Genomic DNA, 15,373 nt, shown 5'->3' on the forward strand with positions numbered 1-15,373 from the left:
GGAGCTGGGCAACGCCCTAAAAACACACCCACGGCCACCGCACGAGGCGCGGCCTCGCCCCAAGGTCACGCGGAGCGAGAACCCGGCCTCCAGGCGCCCGTTTCCTGCCCGCCCCGCGCGGGGCGCCCGGCCTCCCAAGCCGCGGGGCTCCCGACGGGGGTCCCAGCAAATGCCCAGCCCCCGCAGCCCATCCCGGGGGGCCTGCCCGCCTCGCCCGGCCGGAGCCCCGCGCCGCCCGGGAACCGCGCGCCGCCGCCCTCCACGCCCCGCGACCCCCGGGCTCCGGCCGCGGAGGCCCCGCCCCCTCCGCGCCGGCCCCGCCCCCGTCGGCCGGGGCGCCTCGGGCGGGGGGCGGCGCCGCAGCCAATGGGAGGGCGGCGTGGCGAGGGCGGCGGCGGTTGTGATGCGCCGGGGCGGCGGGCGGCGGCCAATCAGCGGCCGGCGTGAGGGCGGGCTGTGACGCGGCCGGCGCTCCTCGTGCGGCGGCGGCGGTAAAGGAGCGAGCCCCGCGGCCGGAGCGCCAGCTGCCCGTCGGCCCCGCAGCCGCCGCGCCGCCTGCCCGCCCGCCGGTCCCGGCTGCCCTCGGCCCGCGCCCCCGCCCCGCGCGCCTTCAGCCGCCGCCCGCCGCGCGCAGCCCCCCGCCCGGTCAGCGAGCGGCCTCCCGAGGCGGGCGCGCGGCCGGACCCGAGCCTCGTCCTGCGGCCGCGCGGCCGGCATGAAGACCAAGTTCTGCACCGGGGACGAGGCGGAGCCCTCGCCGCTCGGGCTGCTGCTGGGCTGCGGCGGCGGCGGCGGCAGCGCGGCCCCGGCGCCCGGCGTCAGCGACCTCGAGCCCAAGCCGCCGCTCGCGCTGCCGCCGCCGCCGCCGCCGCCCCCGCCGCCGCCGCCGCCGCCCGCGGCCGACGAGCCGGAGCCCCGCACGCGGCGCCGGGCCTATCTGTGGTGCAAGGAGTTCCTGCCCGGCGCCTGGCGGGGCCTGCGCGAGGACCAGTTCCACATCAGTGTCATCAGGTCGGTGGCGGGGCCGCTGACGTGGGCCGGGCGGGGCGCGGGGCCCTCCTGGAGAACAATGCCGGCCGGCCGGCCGGAGCGCGCCCGGTGCGGCCGGGGGCGTCGGAAGCGCGCGCGGTCGCCGGGTTCGCCTGGTCGCCGGCGCGCCCCCCCCCGCCCACTCCTCCCCTGCAGGGGTCCCCGCCGCGGCCGGGAGGCGTGGCGACCCCTCCCCACGCTTCCCTCCAGCCGCGGCCCCGGGGTGTCCGGGTCCCCGTGGCCGGCGCCCCGGGTCCGTGCGGGCGGCCGAGGGGGCCGGAGGATCCGCGTCCGTGCGGGGCGTCGGCTCCCGCACCCACGCCTCCCTCGCGCCGCGGCCACTTTCCCGTTCATTGGCTGAGCGGGTGGGTGCCGCCTGGTGACGCCGGCTGCTGGCGGCCCCCGGTCATCCTGCGTCCGGTTGGTCATTGGATTCCTGCTGGTGCCCACGGGGCGAGCGCAGCACCATGCACTCTTGGGGCTTTGGGTTCCAGGGGCCTGGGAGCAGACGCAGCAGAGGTGGTGGTGGGAACCGGAGAAGCAGCAGGCGCGAGATGTCTGGGTGATCCTTGGATTCCCTAACGGTGCTTCAGGAAGAAAACTCTCCAAAACTTGAACCCACGCTCGTCCGCGAGAGGCCACGGCTGAGCGGCACCCTTGAATGAACAGGGAGAAGCTTAGAGAGGAGTGGGCCCGGGGCTCCACGCCCTCCCCTCCCCAGGCCTGGGGGGCCTGGGCGGACACTCGGAGCCCCTGGGTCCAGCCTCAGGGCATCTCGGGGCCTTCTGGTCAGACAGCCATTGCAGGAGCAGCGGGGGTCTGGTTTCTTTCCCCTGGAGACAGCTTTCCCTTTGGATTGGAGAACCTTCTTATTTTTTAAAGAGGGTTTTATTTACTCGAAAGCCAAAGTGACAAGTATTTTCCATCTGCTCTTTTACTCCCCACATGACCACAACAGCCGGGGCTCCGTCCGGGTCCCTCACGGGGTGGCGGGGCCCACGCGCTCGGCCGCCCTCCGCTGCCTGCCAGGGTGCATGCTAACGGAAGCTGGGTCAGCAGCAGAACTGGCACTTGAAGCTGGTGCCGCAGTGCGCGGCCGGTGCCTGCGGCGGCCCCAGGGAGAGCCTTTTAGAGACTGGCGTGTGCCTGCCTGTCCTGTGTCCTGGGAAGATAGTTAGTGATGTGGTAAGGAGGGAAGGGGAGTTAGTGCCTGGGAAGGTGGGAGATGCCTTACTTTACAAACGGCAGGGGGCCGGCGCTGTGGCATAGGGGTAGCGCTGCCGCTTGCAGTGCCGGCCTCCGTATGGGCCCCTGGTTCAAGTCCCGGCTGCTCCACTTCTGATCCAGCTCTCTGCCGGGGCCCGGGATAGCAGCGGAAGATGGCCCTGCACCTGTGTGGGAGACCTGGGGGAAGCTCCTGGCTTTGGATTGGCGCAGCTTCGGCATTGGGGCCCATTAGGGAGTGAACCAGCGGATGGAAGACCTCTCTCTCTCTGCCTTTCCCCTCTTTGTAACTCTTTCAAATAAATCTTAAAAAAAAAAAAACAAAAAACAAAAAACAAAAACGGCAGGGAGCCAGCACTGCCGCCTGCGACATCGGCATCCCATGTTCCCACGTGGGTGCCAGTTGGAGTCCCGGCTGCTCCACTTCTGATCCAACTGATAGCCTCCAAAAGGCAGTGAGGGCAGCCGGCGCTGCGGCTCAACAGGCTAATCCTCCGCCTGCGGCGCCGACACCCCGGGTTCTAGTCCCGGTCCGGGTGCTGGATTTCACTCTCTGTCTCTCTCTCTCTCACTGTCCACTCTGCCTGTCAAAAAAAAAAAAAAAAAAAAAAAGGCGTGGGAGATGACTTGCTGCCCACGTGGGAGCCCCCGATGAAGCTCCTGGCTTCGGCCTGGGCCAGCGCTGGCTGTTGTGGACAACTGGAGAGTGGACCAACAGATGGTCGATCTTTCCCTCTGACTCTCAGATAAATAAGTCTTCTTTAAAAACGGTGGAAAAGGCCGTTGGAGGAGGTGGGGTTCACTGGAGTGGTGGCATTTACTGTGGCGTACGGATGCTTCCTCTCCGTCTGTCTGCTCCAGCTCTTGTCCATCTGCTTGTTAGAGGTCGAGCCTCTACCTGTCCCGTTTACCCGCCTCCTGCCCACCTTGGAATACGCTGCCGCCTTTCCCCTGGCAGTTATTTCCAGACCAGGTGGTAACCAAGACCCTAGACCTGGTGAGCTACCTCTGCACCCACACCTGCCTGTCCCCTTGGCTTCTCCAAGGCCCGGAGGCCCGGCCTGCTGCCCTGGGGACACCTGTGCCCTCTGCCTTCTCCATGTCTCTGTCCCACCCCCAGGGGTTGCTGGGATGCCTCAGCTGTCGGTGCTCCTGTGACCTGGCCAGCTGGAGAGTGGCATCCAGATTGGGTGCAGACGGCTCCGGCTGTGTCCTTCCTGTTTCAGGATTCGCCTCCCCCCCCCTCGGGTGCGGCAGCTGCGCCGCCAGGCCCTTGCCCCTGCCCGCTGCTGGGCAGCCTTCCCCCGGGTGGGGTCTGCTTCACGGCCCTTCCTGCAGGCCTCGAGCGGACCCCGACAGCGGTCTCTCTCCTCTGTGTTTCCCCAGCTCTTCACAGGCAGGCGGGCTTTGACCACTGCACTGGCCGCTCTGTGTGCAGGGGTCCATCCTGCTCTCCCAGGAGATGGGATTCCTGTCGTGTCAGGTGCCTGCCACCCAGGCCCTGTGGCTGAGCTGGCCTCTCTGCCGAGGGAGAACTGGAGACGTGTCACCAGGGGCTCGGTGGCTGGGTGCCAGCGAGGAGTGGAATAAGGAAAAACAGTGAAAATTATGAGTGCACTGGTCGTTTAGAAAATATGCCCATGCTGAGACAGCACAACTGATCTCCGTGCCTGCGAGTCGCGGCGAGGGGTGGTTGGCTGGTTTACCGGCGCTCTGACCGGCGAAGCAGGCACAGTCACTTGTGAAACTGCAGATTTGCAGAAAGGTGCCACACTGCCCGGAAGTTTAATGCGAGAAGTGTTTGAGGACGGTGAACAAGGGTCACCCCATGCACACAGCAGAATGGCGGAGGAGGGGTTACAGCCCCAGCGGGACACCGCCATCGAGGCATCTGAAGGCGAGGGAGCCCGAGAAGGCCGGCGAAGCCCTCAGGTGCCGCCTTGGCAAGACGACGAGGCAGAAGTCAGTGAACTGTGTCTCGTGGTGGCACCCCGAGTATTTGGGAAAATTATGCCAAAGCTCCCTCCTTTTTTTTTTTTTTTTTTTTTTTGACAGGCAGAGTTAGAGGGAGACAGAGAGAAAGATCTTCCTTCCGTTGGTTCACCCCCCCAGTGGCCGCTGTGGCCGGCACCGCGCCGATCCGAAGCCAGGAGCCAGGTGCTTCTCCTGGTCTTCCATGGGGTGCAGGGCCCAAGCACCTGGGCCATCCTCCACTGCACTCCCGGGCCACAGCAGAGAGCTGGCCTGGAAGAGGGGCAACCGGGACAGAATCCGGCACCCCAACCGGGACTAGAACTCGGGATGCTGGCTCTGTAAGGTGGAGGATTAGCCTAGTGAGCCGCGGTGCCAGCCTGATTTGTTATTTTTTTTATTTTTTTAATCTTTGTGTATTTTTTTTAAGATTTATTTATTTGAAAGAGTTACACAGAGAGAGGTAGAGACAGGGAGGTCTTCCATCTGCTGGTTCACTCTCCCGTTGGCTGCAACGGCCAGAGCTGCGCCGATCCGGAGCCAGGAGCCAGGCGCTTCTTCCAGGTCTCCCACGCGGGGACAGGGGCCTGAGGACTTGGGCCGTCCTCCACTGCTTTCTGAGGTGCACTAGCAGGGAGCTGGATTGGAAGAGGAGCAGCTTTACCCGCTACGCCAGAGCGCAAGCCCCATTTATTATTTTTTGGAAGTCAGAGTTAGAGGAGAGACAGAGAGACAGAGAGGTCTTCCATCCGCTGGTTCACTCTCCAGTTGGCTGCAGCTTCTGGAGTGGGGCTGATCCGAAGCCTGGAGCCAGGAGCTTCTGCCGGGTCTCCCACGCGGGTGCTTAACTGGCCTCCTAGCCGCCAGGCTGCACCCCTCCTGAGAGTTTGGGTGTAGGACTTTGTCAGGCTTTTGTGCACGCAGTGGTAGTGCCGTGGATTTGCTCCTCTGGCTTGTTGAGCAGGGCTCACTCGGTTGGTTTCTCACTTGAGTCTGCAATCCTGTGGTTAGGTCCCAGGCTCGTGGTGAGCCGTGTCCCTGGGCTCTGCCTGTGCTCTTAGTCTCCCCTCCCTGCCGTCAGGTGGGACAGGCTGACCCGAGGGACTTAGAGTTGCGTACTTGCCGCCACCCAACTCCTTCAGGCTTTGAGAAAACCCCGGCAGGTTAGACTCTGGCAAAATGGTCTCTCTCAAAAACGGCTCAGGACCTGGTGCTCTGGGGCTGCAGGTTAAGCTGCTCCATGTGACGCGGGCACCCCGTACCTGAGTGACGGTTTGAGTCCTGGGGCGCTGCTTCCCATCCAGCTCCCTGCTAATGCACCTGGGAAGGCAGCGGAGGACTGGCACCCATGTGCACCCACGTGGGAGCCAGGGACAGTGGCCCTGGCTCCGGCTTTGGTCTGGCCGAGCCCTGGCTGTTGGAGGTATTTGGGGAGTGAACCAGCAGATGGAAACTGTCCCTCCCCCTCTCTCTGTCACTCTGCCTTTCAAATAAATAGATGATAAAAAATGGCTTGGCATGTGGCATAGCAGTGAAGATTCCAGTTGGAACGCCCATCTCCCAGGTCTGGGCGTCTGGATTTGAGCTCCCGATTCCAGCTTCCTGTTAAGGTGCACACTGGAGTGCAGCAGGTGATGGCTCAAGTGATGTGGTCCCTGCCACCTTCCCAGGAGACCTAGGTCGAGTTCCAGCTGCTGGCCTCACCTGGCCTGCCCTGACCTGGCTGTCTAGGCGCCTGGGGAGGGAGCCAGGGTGGGGGAGCGCTCTCTCTGGCTCTCAGGCGAATGAAATACGGTGACGGGCAGTCTTGAGCCTGCCGGGAGCAGGCCGTCCCCAGAACTTGGCCGGTCACGTTTCTTTGCTTCCAGTTCTTTCGTGTCCACAGACAGAACCACAGACGTGCCTTTTTAGATGGGCCTCCCTGTGCCAGAAGCACGGAGGCAGTTTCTCCAGTGTCCCAGTGGCCTGGAATCCTGGAGGTGAAACACAAGTGAGTCCCCACGACTCCCGTGATTGGATCCGCTGGGGGCGGAGCGAGCGCGCAGAGAGAGAGAGAGAGAGAGAGAGAGAGAGAGAGAGGTAGATGTGGTGGATCATCCCTCTGCTGGTTTGCTCTTCAAGTGCCTGCAACAGCCGGGGCTGGGCCAGGCCGAGTAGCCAGAACTCAAACAGTCCGATTTGGGATGAGGGCGGCCCGAGCAGCGGCGCCCCTGCCCCCACCCGCGCCTGCCGGAGTCCGTAACCTCGGGCTGCCACCCCCAGCTGCAGCACGTCCTCAGGTGCAGTTCCTGTGGAGGTCTCTGCCCCTGTCCACTTTGGACGGCAGTTTGTCTGTGACCCGGCTTCAGCGGCCTGGGGGCTGGGCGGGGCTGTAGCAGTGGGACCTGGAGCTCTGAGGTTCCTGACCCTGAGAGGTAGGTGGAAGGTGGAAGGGGCTTGCGGGGGATGAGAGCAGGCAGAGGAAGGCTATCTTGTGCATGTTAAGGATAGTGGCTGGAAATTCATGTGTTAGGAACCTGTTCCTGCGTGACCCGGGGGGTGGCTTAGAGGGGAAAGACAAAGCTGTGGGGATCAGAGCCCTAGCTTGGGGCTGGCGCCGTGGCTCACTTGGCTAATCCTCCGCCTGTGGTGCCGGCATCCCATATGGGCGCTGGATTCTAGTCCTGGTTGCCCCTCTTCCAGTCCAGCTCTCTGCTGTGGCCCGGGAGTGCAGTGGAGGATGGCCCAAGTGCTTGGGTCCCTGCACCCGCATGGGAGACCAGGAGAAGCACCTGGCTCCTGGCTTCGGATCGGCGCAGCGCCGGCCATGGTGGCTACTTGGGTAAACCAACGGAGGGAGGACCTTTCTCTCTCTCTCTCTCTCTTTCTCTCTCACTCTCACTGTCTATAATTTTCTCTCTCTCTCTCACTAACTCTGCCTGTCAAAAAAAAAAAAAAAAAAAAGCCCTAGTGGGGCTTGGGGAGCCCCCAGCTCGACTGGGTACAGGTTCTGGGCTTCCTGCGTGGAAGGACGCAGCCCGACGAGGTGGAGATGAACAGAACAGGGTCTGCTGAAGGCGCAAAGACAGCACGGCCTCAGCTGTGGCTGCAGGGGCAGAAGCCCAAGCACACGCGGGCCGTCACCCGCTTCCAGGCGCGTTACAGGAAACTGTCGGAAACACGGGGTAGCTAACCGGGCACTGAGCACGGCACGCCCTGCAGGACCCGGGTCAGCCCCTCTTCCCGCAGGAAGAACTGAGGTGGGTGTGGTGCGGGGGTCAGGCTCAGCCTGGGACGTCTTGCCCCACAGCGTGCTTGGGATTGAGCCCGCCTCTGCTTCCCATCCAGCGTGCTGCTGACGTGCCAGGAAGCGGGCCTTTGTACCCACGTGGCGTCTGCGTGGTTTCTGGCTGGTGGTCTTGGAGTGAACCAGCAGATGGAAGACCGTTCTCTGGTCCTGGCACTCCTTCAGATAAAGCAGGGAAAGGAGCTACCCAGCCTCAGGTGTCCCGAGGACGAGCCGCCTGGAGGTGGAGGACCGCTGGGGGTCTCCGCCACCTTCTGGCATCTTCAAGGTTAGACCCGTGCTGGCCGCGCACAGCTGGTAGTCCTGTCCCACGCAGTCATGAGGTTCTCGTCCACTGTTGTAGGGGAGATGACGGGCCTGCAGGCCCAGGTCACACAGCTCCTCTGTGGTGAGCTCAGGGCTGTTCCTTGAGTGCTCTGAATTCAGCAGCTGTTTTGGTACTGTGTTGCCTTCTGTTTCCGTGTCGCCAGCCTGTGGCTTTAGGATCGTGTTTCTGCAGACACACTGGCTGTGCTGGGAACCTTCCTTGTAGGCGTTTTGACTGTAGCTGGTGCTCTGGAGGCTTCTAGACAGCCGTGCTGTGTTTTCCTCTGGGGGCCAGCCCCTGGCTTTGGGGGCCAGTCCTGTGTGGGCTGGGCTGCATGCTCTGGGTTGTTGGCATAGATTTGGGTGGCATTTTGCTTTTAAGCGAAACACAGTTGGTTAGCTGTAGACCAGCTAACTTCCCATTTTAATTTAGCAGGTGAAAATCTTGGTGGTACAGGTCTGTCTGGAGTAGCCAGCTCCCCAGGCTTAGCATCTGCTTGAGTATTTTTTTTTTAAGATTTATTTATTTCTTCAAAAAGCAGAGCCAAGAGATGGGGAGAGAGAAGTTCCTCCGCTGGTTCACTCCCCAAGTGGCCACAACAGGCTGGGTTGAGCCAGGGCTCCGCCCGGTCTCCCACAGGAACGGCAGGGCTCCAAGGACGCGGGTCATGTGCTGCTGCCGCCAGCGCCCTGCTGGGGGCTGCGCTGAGCCGAAGAGCTGGGAGTCGCACTGGCTCTCCGGTGGGGGTGCTGGCGGCGGCTTACCCACCTGAGCCGCAGCCGCGGCCCCTGCCTGACTGTTGCGCTGACTCACCTGCACGTGAACCCTTCTCCAAATTATTAAATAGTGTAGACGACGGGTAGAGTGCCGTCTCTCCAGGGCTTGGGCAGTCCACCAGCGGGTGCGGCATCGTAGCGTGGATTTTTCCTACTTAGAATGCCAAAGAGTGTAGAGGAATGAATCTCTGCAGACTTGCCAGGTCTACAAATGCAGGATGTAAACCGTTTCTAAAGCTATCGAAGTCCATGTTGCTCAATTAAAGCTGCGTTTTAGAGTAGACCACTAACGGGATTTTGAAGCATCGGAAGCTCTGGATTCAAGGAAGTGGGGAGAGACCCGGGCAGGAGCTGCCGTTTCCCGCGAGTGTGCTGCTGCAGACGTCGGTCAGCGAGGGCTGCTGTGACAGGGAGGACAGCGGGCGCTGGCGGGCACCGCCTGGTGGGGCTGCTGGGAACCTGGGCGGTAGAGGCTGGAGCTGACCGCCGGCCGGCCCTGGAGCCCTGCAGAGCTCGGAGCTCAGAGCGGGAGGGACCCGTCGCGACTGAATGCCGCGGCCGGCTTCCCTGGTGTCCTGGTTCACTGTGCCCGGTGATGTGGTCCTTGAGATACTCTTGTATTATGTTGATTTTCATGGAAGAATTTATTTCTGTTAATGCACATTCAAGACAGACTATTTGTGCATTTTATTTGTGCAAATACTTGAAAAAGTGAGCCACTGAAAGAAAAAGTCATTTTGACCCAAAACTTCACAAGCAGTTAGTTTCTGTGGGATAGAGTTCACTCGGCGGTCAGAGGTAGTTATGATCTGTTCCTCTGTGAAGGCACAGGCTGGGTGTGCGGTCAGCCTGTGCCGGGCTTCACGGTGCTGGTCGAGCAGTTGTGTCTGCTCGCTGCTGTTTGTTGGTCTGGGGGTTGGGAGGTCTGGAAGACGTTGCTGAGTTAGATTTGACTTCCTTGTGGATGCCAAGTCTAATTAGAATCTCTGAGGCCGGCGCCGCAGCTCACTAGGCTAATCCTCTGCCTGCGGCGCCGGCACACCGGGTTCTAGTCTCGGTCGGGGCGCCAGAATCTTTCCCGGTTGCCCCTCTTCCAGGCCAGCTCTCTGCTGTGGCCTGGGAGTGCAGTGGAGGATGGCCCAAGTGCTTGGGCCCTGCACCCCATGGGAGACCAGGAGAAGCACCTGGCTCCTGCCATCGGATCGGTGCAGTGCTGGCCATAGCAGCCATTTGGGGGGTAAACCAATGGAAGGCAGACCTTTCTCTCTGTCTCTCTCTCTCTCACTGTCTATAAGTCTCTCTCTGTCTGTCTCACTGTCTAACTCTGCCTGTCCAAAAAAAAAAAAAAAAAAATCTCTGAGCTTTTAAGAAGCCTGGTGACTTGAGAGTGAGGTGGGGGAGGGGCTGGGAGGCCTTTTGAGCCTCCTTTGTTTCAGAAAGTCTGCAGAAAAATGGGAATTAAAGATAAGTGAATTTTGGCACAAAAGATTTGAAATCCATGCTTAGTTTCTCATAATACATATTTTTCATGAACTTTTTTTTTTTTTTTTTTTTTGACAGGCAGAGTAGACAGAGAGAAAGGTCTTCCTTTGCCGTTGGTTCACCCTCCAATGGCCACCGCGGCTGGTGCGCTGCGGCCGGCGCACCGCGCTGATCCAAAGCCAGGAGCCAGGTACTTATCCTGGTCTCCCATGGGGTGCAGGGCCCAAGCACCTGGGCCATCCTCCACTGCACCCCCGGGCCACAGCAGAGAGCTGGCCTGGAAGAGGGGCAACCGGGACAGAATCCGGCGCCCCGACCGGGACTAGAACCTGGTGTGCCCGCGCCACAAGGCAGAGGATTAGCCTAGTGAGCCACGGTGCCGGGCCCACTGGTTTTCTCCCCAGGTGCCTACAACAGCTGGAGCCGGGCTGGGCTGAACATCAGGATCGGGAATGCAATCCGTGTTTCCCGCACGGTGGCAGGAAGCCAGTACATGAGCATTACGCAGCTTCCAGGGTCTGCGCTGCCAGGGGGCTGGAGCAGGGAGCAGACCTCTGACGTGGGCTGGGCGTCCTAACTCCTAGGCGCGCAGCCCCTATTTTGGACTGGCGTGGTGGCGTGGCAGGTAAAGCTGTCGCCGGCGCTGGCATCCCATATTGGCGCTGGTGTGTGTTGGCTGCTCTGCTTCTCGTTCAGCCGCTGTTAGTGGCCTGCCAGAAGCAGTGGGGGTGGCTCAGGCCTGGCTGAGGCAGCTGAGGAGTGAGCCGGCGGGTGGAAGGCCGATCTCTCGCGCTCTCTCAGTCTGTCAGAATAAATGAATGATTTTTAAAAATCTTTAAAAATATGTATTTTGGGGCCAGAGCTGTGACCGGGAGCTTCTTCCAGGCCTCCCACATGGGTGCAGGGGCCCAAGCACCTGGCCCATCTTCCGCTGCTTTCCCAGGCCAGAGCAGAGAGCTGGATGGGAAGTGGAGCAGCCGGGACTGGAAGCAGTGTCCACATGGGATGGCGGCACTGCAGGCGGCAGCTTTACCCGCTACGCCACAGCGCTGGACCACCTCAGATTTTAAAAACTTTTTTCATTTGTTTTCAGTTTTTTGAAAGGCAGAGAGCAAACCAGCTCTGTGTGCTGGTTCAGTCTTCCAAGGGCTGCAGCGCCAGGGCTGGGCCAGCTGGAGCCAGGAGCAGGAGCTCCACGCAGGTCTCCCACAGGGGTGGTAGGAACCAGGTAGCTTGAGCCACCATCTGGTGCCTTCCTGGCCCATTAGCAGGAACTTGGCTCAAAAGTGCAGAGTAGCTGGGACTCAAACCGGGCACCTTGGTAAGGACAGGAGCATGCCAGGCAGTGCCTGCAGCCATGAGGCCAGCGTCCACCTGGGAGGACGCTCTGGCAGATTCTGCAGGGCGTTAGGCTGCTGCGTGTCTGCTGTCGCTGGGGCGCTTCTCTGCGCCTGGCCAAGCCGACTCGCTGACCGCTGACATTTTCCAGGTGGCTTCCGAGGACCGTCCGGGCCAGCGTCCTCGTTCCTTTACGTTGACTGTCATGAAAATAATAGTTCATTCTCTAAAGCCTGATGAGAAACAGGAAATCCAGTAGGTGAAGGATTTCCGGGTCGGGAGCCGTTGCTGGCTGAGCCAGCCTGCCTGCCAGCGGACGGGGACAAACTTTGAATCAGGTTGCACAATTTAGAACACTGGTCCGTCTGTTCGCTCTTGGCTTTGAGCTTTGGAGAGTATGTGACAGGAAGAAAAAGTAGGGCTTCTACCTCTGTCGTAATAATGCCTGTCCTGTTGCCTGGGAGCCAGGATCTGGTGGCGGCTGAGTGGACACTCCAGGGATTCTGATAAGCCGGAGAGGCCCTGCCCGGAGGTCGGCGGAAGGCACACTGGCTGCGCCTTGCGGCCCACGGGGGCTCCCTTTTCTTCCTGTTCTCAAAGTTAGACGACTGGGGAAAAATAGGTCCCTGCTCCTGGTCATTCCTGGAGACTCGGCACAGCACTTTTTGCTTTTGAAGTAAGTTGTTGAAAAAAGTAACCTTCAGGGTGACTTACTAGATCTGGGAAAACTTCTGTAGAAGCGCATTCAAGTTTTTGTTTGTTAACTTGGGAAAACAGAGCCAGCATTGTGGTGTAGTAGGTTAAGGCACCACCATATGGTTCAAGACCCGGCTGCTCTGCCTCATCCGGCTCCCTGCCAAAGCGCTGGAAGGTGGCTTGGGGCCTGCGCACACATGGGAGACCCAGAAGAAGCTCAGAGCCCTGGCCACTGTGGCTGGGGAGCAACCAGCTGATGGAAGATGTCTCTCTCTCTCTCTCTCTCTCTCTCTGTAATGCTGCCTTTCAAATAAATAAAAATAAATCTTAAAAAGTTATTTTATTAAAAAAGAAAGCTTTACTGAAACAGTTTGTATACTAGTACCATTTAAAATTCAGCCATTTAAAGTATGCAGAAGTGGTACATGCAACCATCTACAATTCTAGAACATTTGCTTGTTTTTTAAGAAGTTATTTATTTGAAAGGCAGAGTTGCAGAGAGAGAGACAGACACACAGAGAGAGAGAATGGCCACAATGGCCGGAGCTCTGCCAATCCAAAGCCAGGAGCTTCTCCTGGTCTCCCACATGCGTGCAGGGGCCCAAGCACTTGGGCATCCTCCGCTGCTTTCCCAGGCCACGGCAGAGAGCTGGATGGGAGGAGGAGCAGCCGGGACTTGAACCAGTGCCCACATGGGATGCCTGCACTGCAGGCAGCGGCTTTGCACCAGCCCCAGAACAATCCTGTCATCTCGGAAAGATGCTGTCACCGCCCGCTCCCACCCTGGCCCCTGGCGGCCTCTCGTCGACTTTCCGTCTCCATCACTCTCCTGTTCCGGATATTTCTTGTGAATGGAATCACATGGTGTGTGGTCTCTCGTGCCTGGCTGGTTTGGTGCACCGTCCGTGTTACAGCGTGTGTCAGGACTCCGTTCTCTTCCACTAGGATTGTGGTGGAACACACGGCTGCAGTCGCGCCCTTCCCCGTGTTCAGTGCCCCGCGTTGCTGTGCTGCCTGCGCCCGTCCTCAGAGCACTCCTGCCCTGTCGGCACTGGCTCCTCCTCTGCTGCCCGGCATCCCTTGTTCTCTGAGACCCGTGAGCTTGGTCGCATCTGTCCTCAGTTGTTTTCTGCGTGTTTCCTGGAATGTGGTGCCAATGCCTATTTTTGATCTGCTGCCCTGCCGTCAGCATTGTGATTTGGGCCGCGGAAGGCCTGTGTTCAGTCTTGTGCACTTGGGGACTGAGGATAATAATGTTGCCGTAGGCCGCCGAGTTTGCAGGACTTTGTCCAGCAGCGGCGTGTGGAGCAGTCCTGGGGCAGGCTCTTCGCTGGCCGGGCGCGCAGCTCTCACGGCACCTGGCTACGGCCAGCGTGGCAGAGGGGGGTTCCTGCCTTGCCTCGTCTGTCTGGGGCAGCGCGGGAAGGACCCGAATGCTGGCTCACCTGCTCCTGTGTTTCTGTTTCCTCATCTGTAAAGTGGAGGTGACACCAGCCTCCACCCTGCAGGCTGATGCCGCTGAGCTGAGCTGAGCTGACCGGTCCAGTACCTGGGCGCTGCAGCCCAGGGCTCCAGGGCTCCAGGGCTCCAGGGCTCCAGGGCTCCAGGGCTCCAGGGCAGCGAGTTCCAAGAGCAGAGGGTTAGTGGCATGTCCAGGATCGCACGGCCCGCGAGCGGCAGAGCCGGGGCTTAGCCATGGCTTACTGTCTCAGGATGCCCTCCCCAGGAGAGAGGGCCTGCCCCCGAGGGAGCCGAGCTGTCGGAGAGCGGGGTACGGGGCTGAGAAGATAGGAGTCCGTGGCCAGAAGTGGTGTTGAGTAGCCTTATTTTTAGAACAGGTTTGTTGAGCCTTGCAGCGCTGGGGGCTGTGGGCCCTGAGAGCTGAGTGTTCGGCCATGCCCCTCCTTAAAGGGAACACTCAGAATGGTGACAGTGTCATGGAAGGGGCTGGACTTTGAAGTCGCTGTCAAAGAGCAGGTGGTGTAGACACCAGAGTTCAGAGGCGCTTCCAGGCTGAGAGACACGTGGTGACGAGCGGCAAGGAACTCTGGGGGCCGCTGCTGTGGCGTAGCGGGTAAAGCCTCTGCCTGCAGTGTTGGCGTCCCATATGGGTGCTGGTTCGAGTCCCGGCTGCTCCACTTCTGATCCAGCCTCTGCCGTGGCCTGAGAAAGCAGTGGAAGGTGGCCCAAGTCCTTGGGTCCCAGCACCCGCGTGGGAGACCCAGAGGAAGCTCCTGGCTCCTGGCTCTGGATGGGCCTAGCTCTGGCCATGGCGGGGTAAACCATTTCTGGGGTAAACCAGCAGATGGAAGACATTTCTCTCTGTAACTTTACCCCTCAAATAAATAAATAAAATCTTAATAAAATAAAAAGCAGTGGGGGAAGTGGCCAGGCCCACGCGGTACGGCAGCTTCCTGGGCCAGATGCTGGTCCCGGCTCCTCTCAGCTGACCGCCGTGTCATTCCGTGACGGGCCTGAGGTCTGGCCGAGGCGCCAGGTGTTTCATCACAGAGAATTCGAGTGGGGAATTGGGTGACCAGGTGGCGGACAGAAGAACGGAACAGGGCGCACTGTTAGGACTGAAGTGGGGACAGCAGGAAGCAGCGCCATTGCTGGGCTGGGGAGCGAGGGGAGGCTGGGATTCTCAGGGCCTGAAGGCTGACCTCTGAGCTGACCTCTGTTATGCCAGCACTCGGTCGCACGGCCACACGTAAAAGGCAGCAGGTCAGGACGGTCTGCTGCCTGGACAGCATGAGGGCTTTCTTGCCAAGGAGGAGGAGGGGTGTGTCAGTGACGAGCAGGGTGTTCAGGATGGCGCAGCGACCTTTGCGGACCTCCAGGTAACGATCCCGCTCCTTTGCCTGCCGCCCAGCAGCGGGCTGCAGCTCCCGTTGGCTGCTTCTGTTTTAGCCTCACTTTTGGAAGTCTGGCGTGATGGGCCTGGAGTGTTCATGGGGTGGGACAGGGAAGGAGGCTGGTGGCTCCCGCGAAGGGGGTCGGGTGTGGGGTTGGTCCCGGAAGCTGTAATCTGATGTGATGGTTCTTTGCTCCTCAAAAAAAAGAAAAGAAAAAGGTTTTGGCGCACGCTGCCAGGCCATTCGGCACCGGAGGACCTGACGGCTGGTGTGCACTGGACTGGCTGGCAGCTGCAGGCTCTGCCCTGTTTGTGAGGCTCTCACCTACGGGCTGTGTGTCTTCCCTGTGGGAGTGACGGTTTCCGGAAGGGCCGGGCCCGGCGCGTATTGTGGTCTTGTGTTGCCCTTG

The 15,373-nt window shown here is 60.5% G+C and overlaps 1 protein-coding gene and 1 non-coding gene across 3 annotated transcripts in view; one reads left to right on the forward strand and one right to left on the reverse strand.

Moving 5' to 3' along the window:
* Nucleotides 1-497: 497 nt before the first annotated feature.
* The window catches only part of CHKA (choline kinase alpha), a 52,485-nt gene continuing 37,609 nt past the window's right edge, over nucleotides 498-15,373 (forward strand). The window contains exon 1 of one of the 2 annotated variants that reach the window (XM_070065514.2): nucleotides 498-1,011. In XM_070065514.2, coding sequence (XP_069921615.2) covers nucleotides 716-1,011 — 296 coding nt within the window. In that variant the 5' untranslated portion in view covers nucleotides 498-715. The remainder of the gene's footprint in view (nucleotides 1,012-15,373) is intronic. The other variant, XM_070065552.2, reaches the window with a different exon arrangement.
* Nucleotides 6,014-6,140, reverse strand: LOC127489444 (small nucleolar RNA SNORA38). The gene has a single exon (XR_007917372.3). It is a non-coding gene; the product is annotated as a small nucleolar RNA SNORA38 (small nucleolar RNA).

This window comes from Oryctolagus cuniculus, chromosome 1 (assembly GCF_051225735.1).
Source record: "Oryctolagus cuniculus isolate XC-2025 breed Fujian yellow rabbit chromosome 1, ASM5122573v1, whole genome shotgun sequence".
Taxonomy (NCBI): Eukaryota; Metazoa; Chordata; class Mammalia; order Lagomorpha; family Leporidae; genus Oryctolagus; species Oryctolagus cuniculus.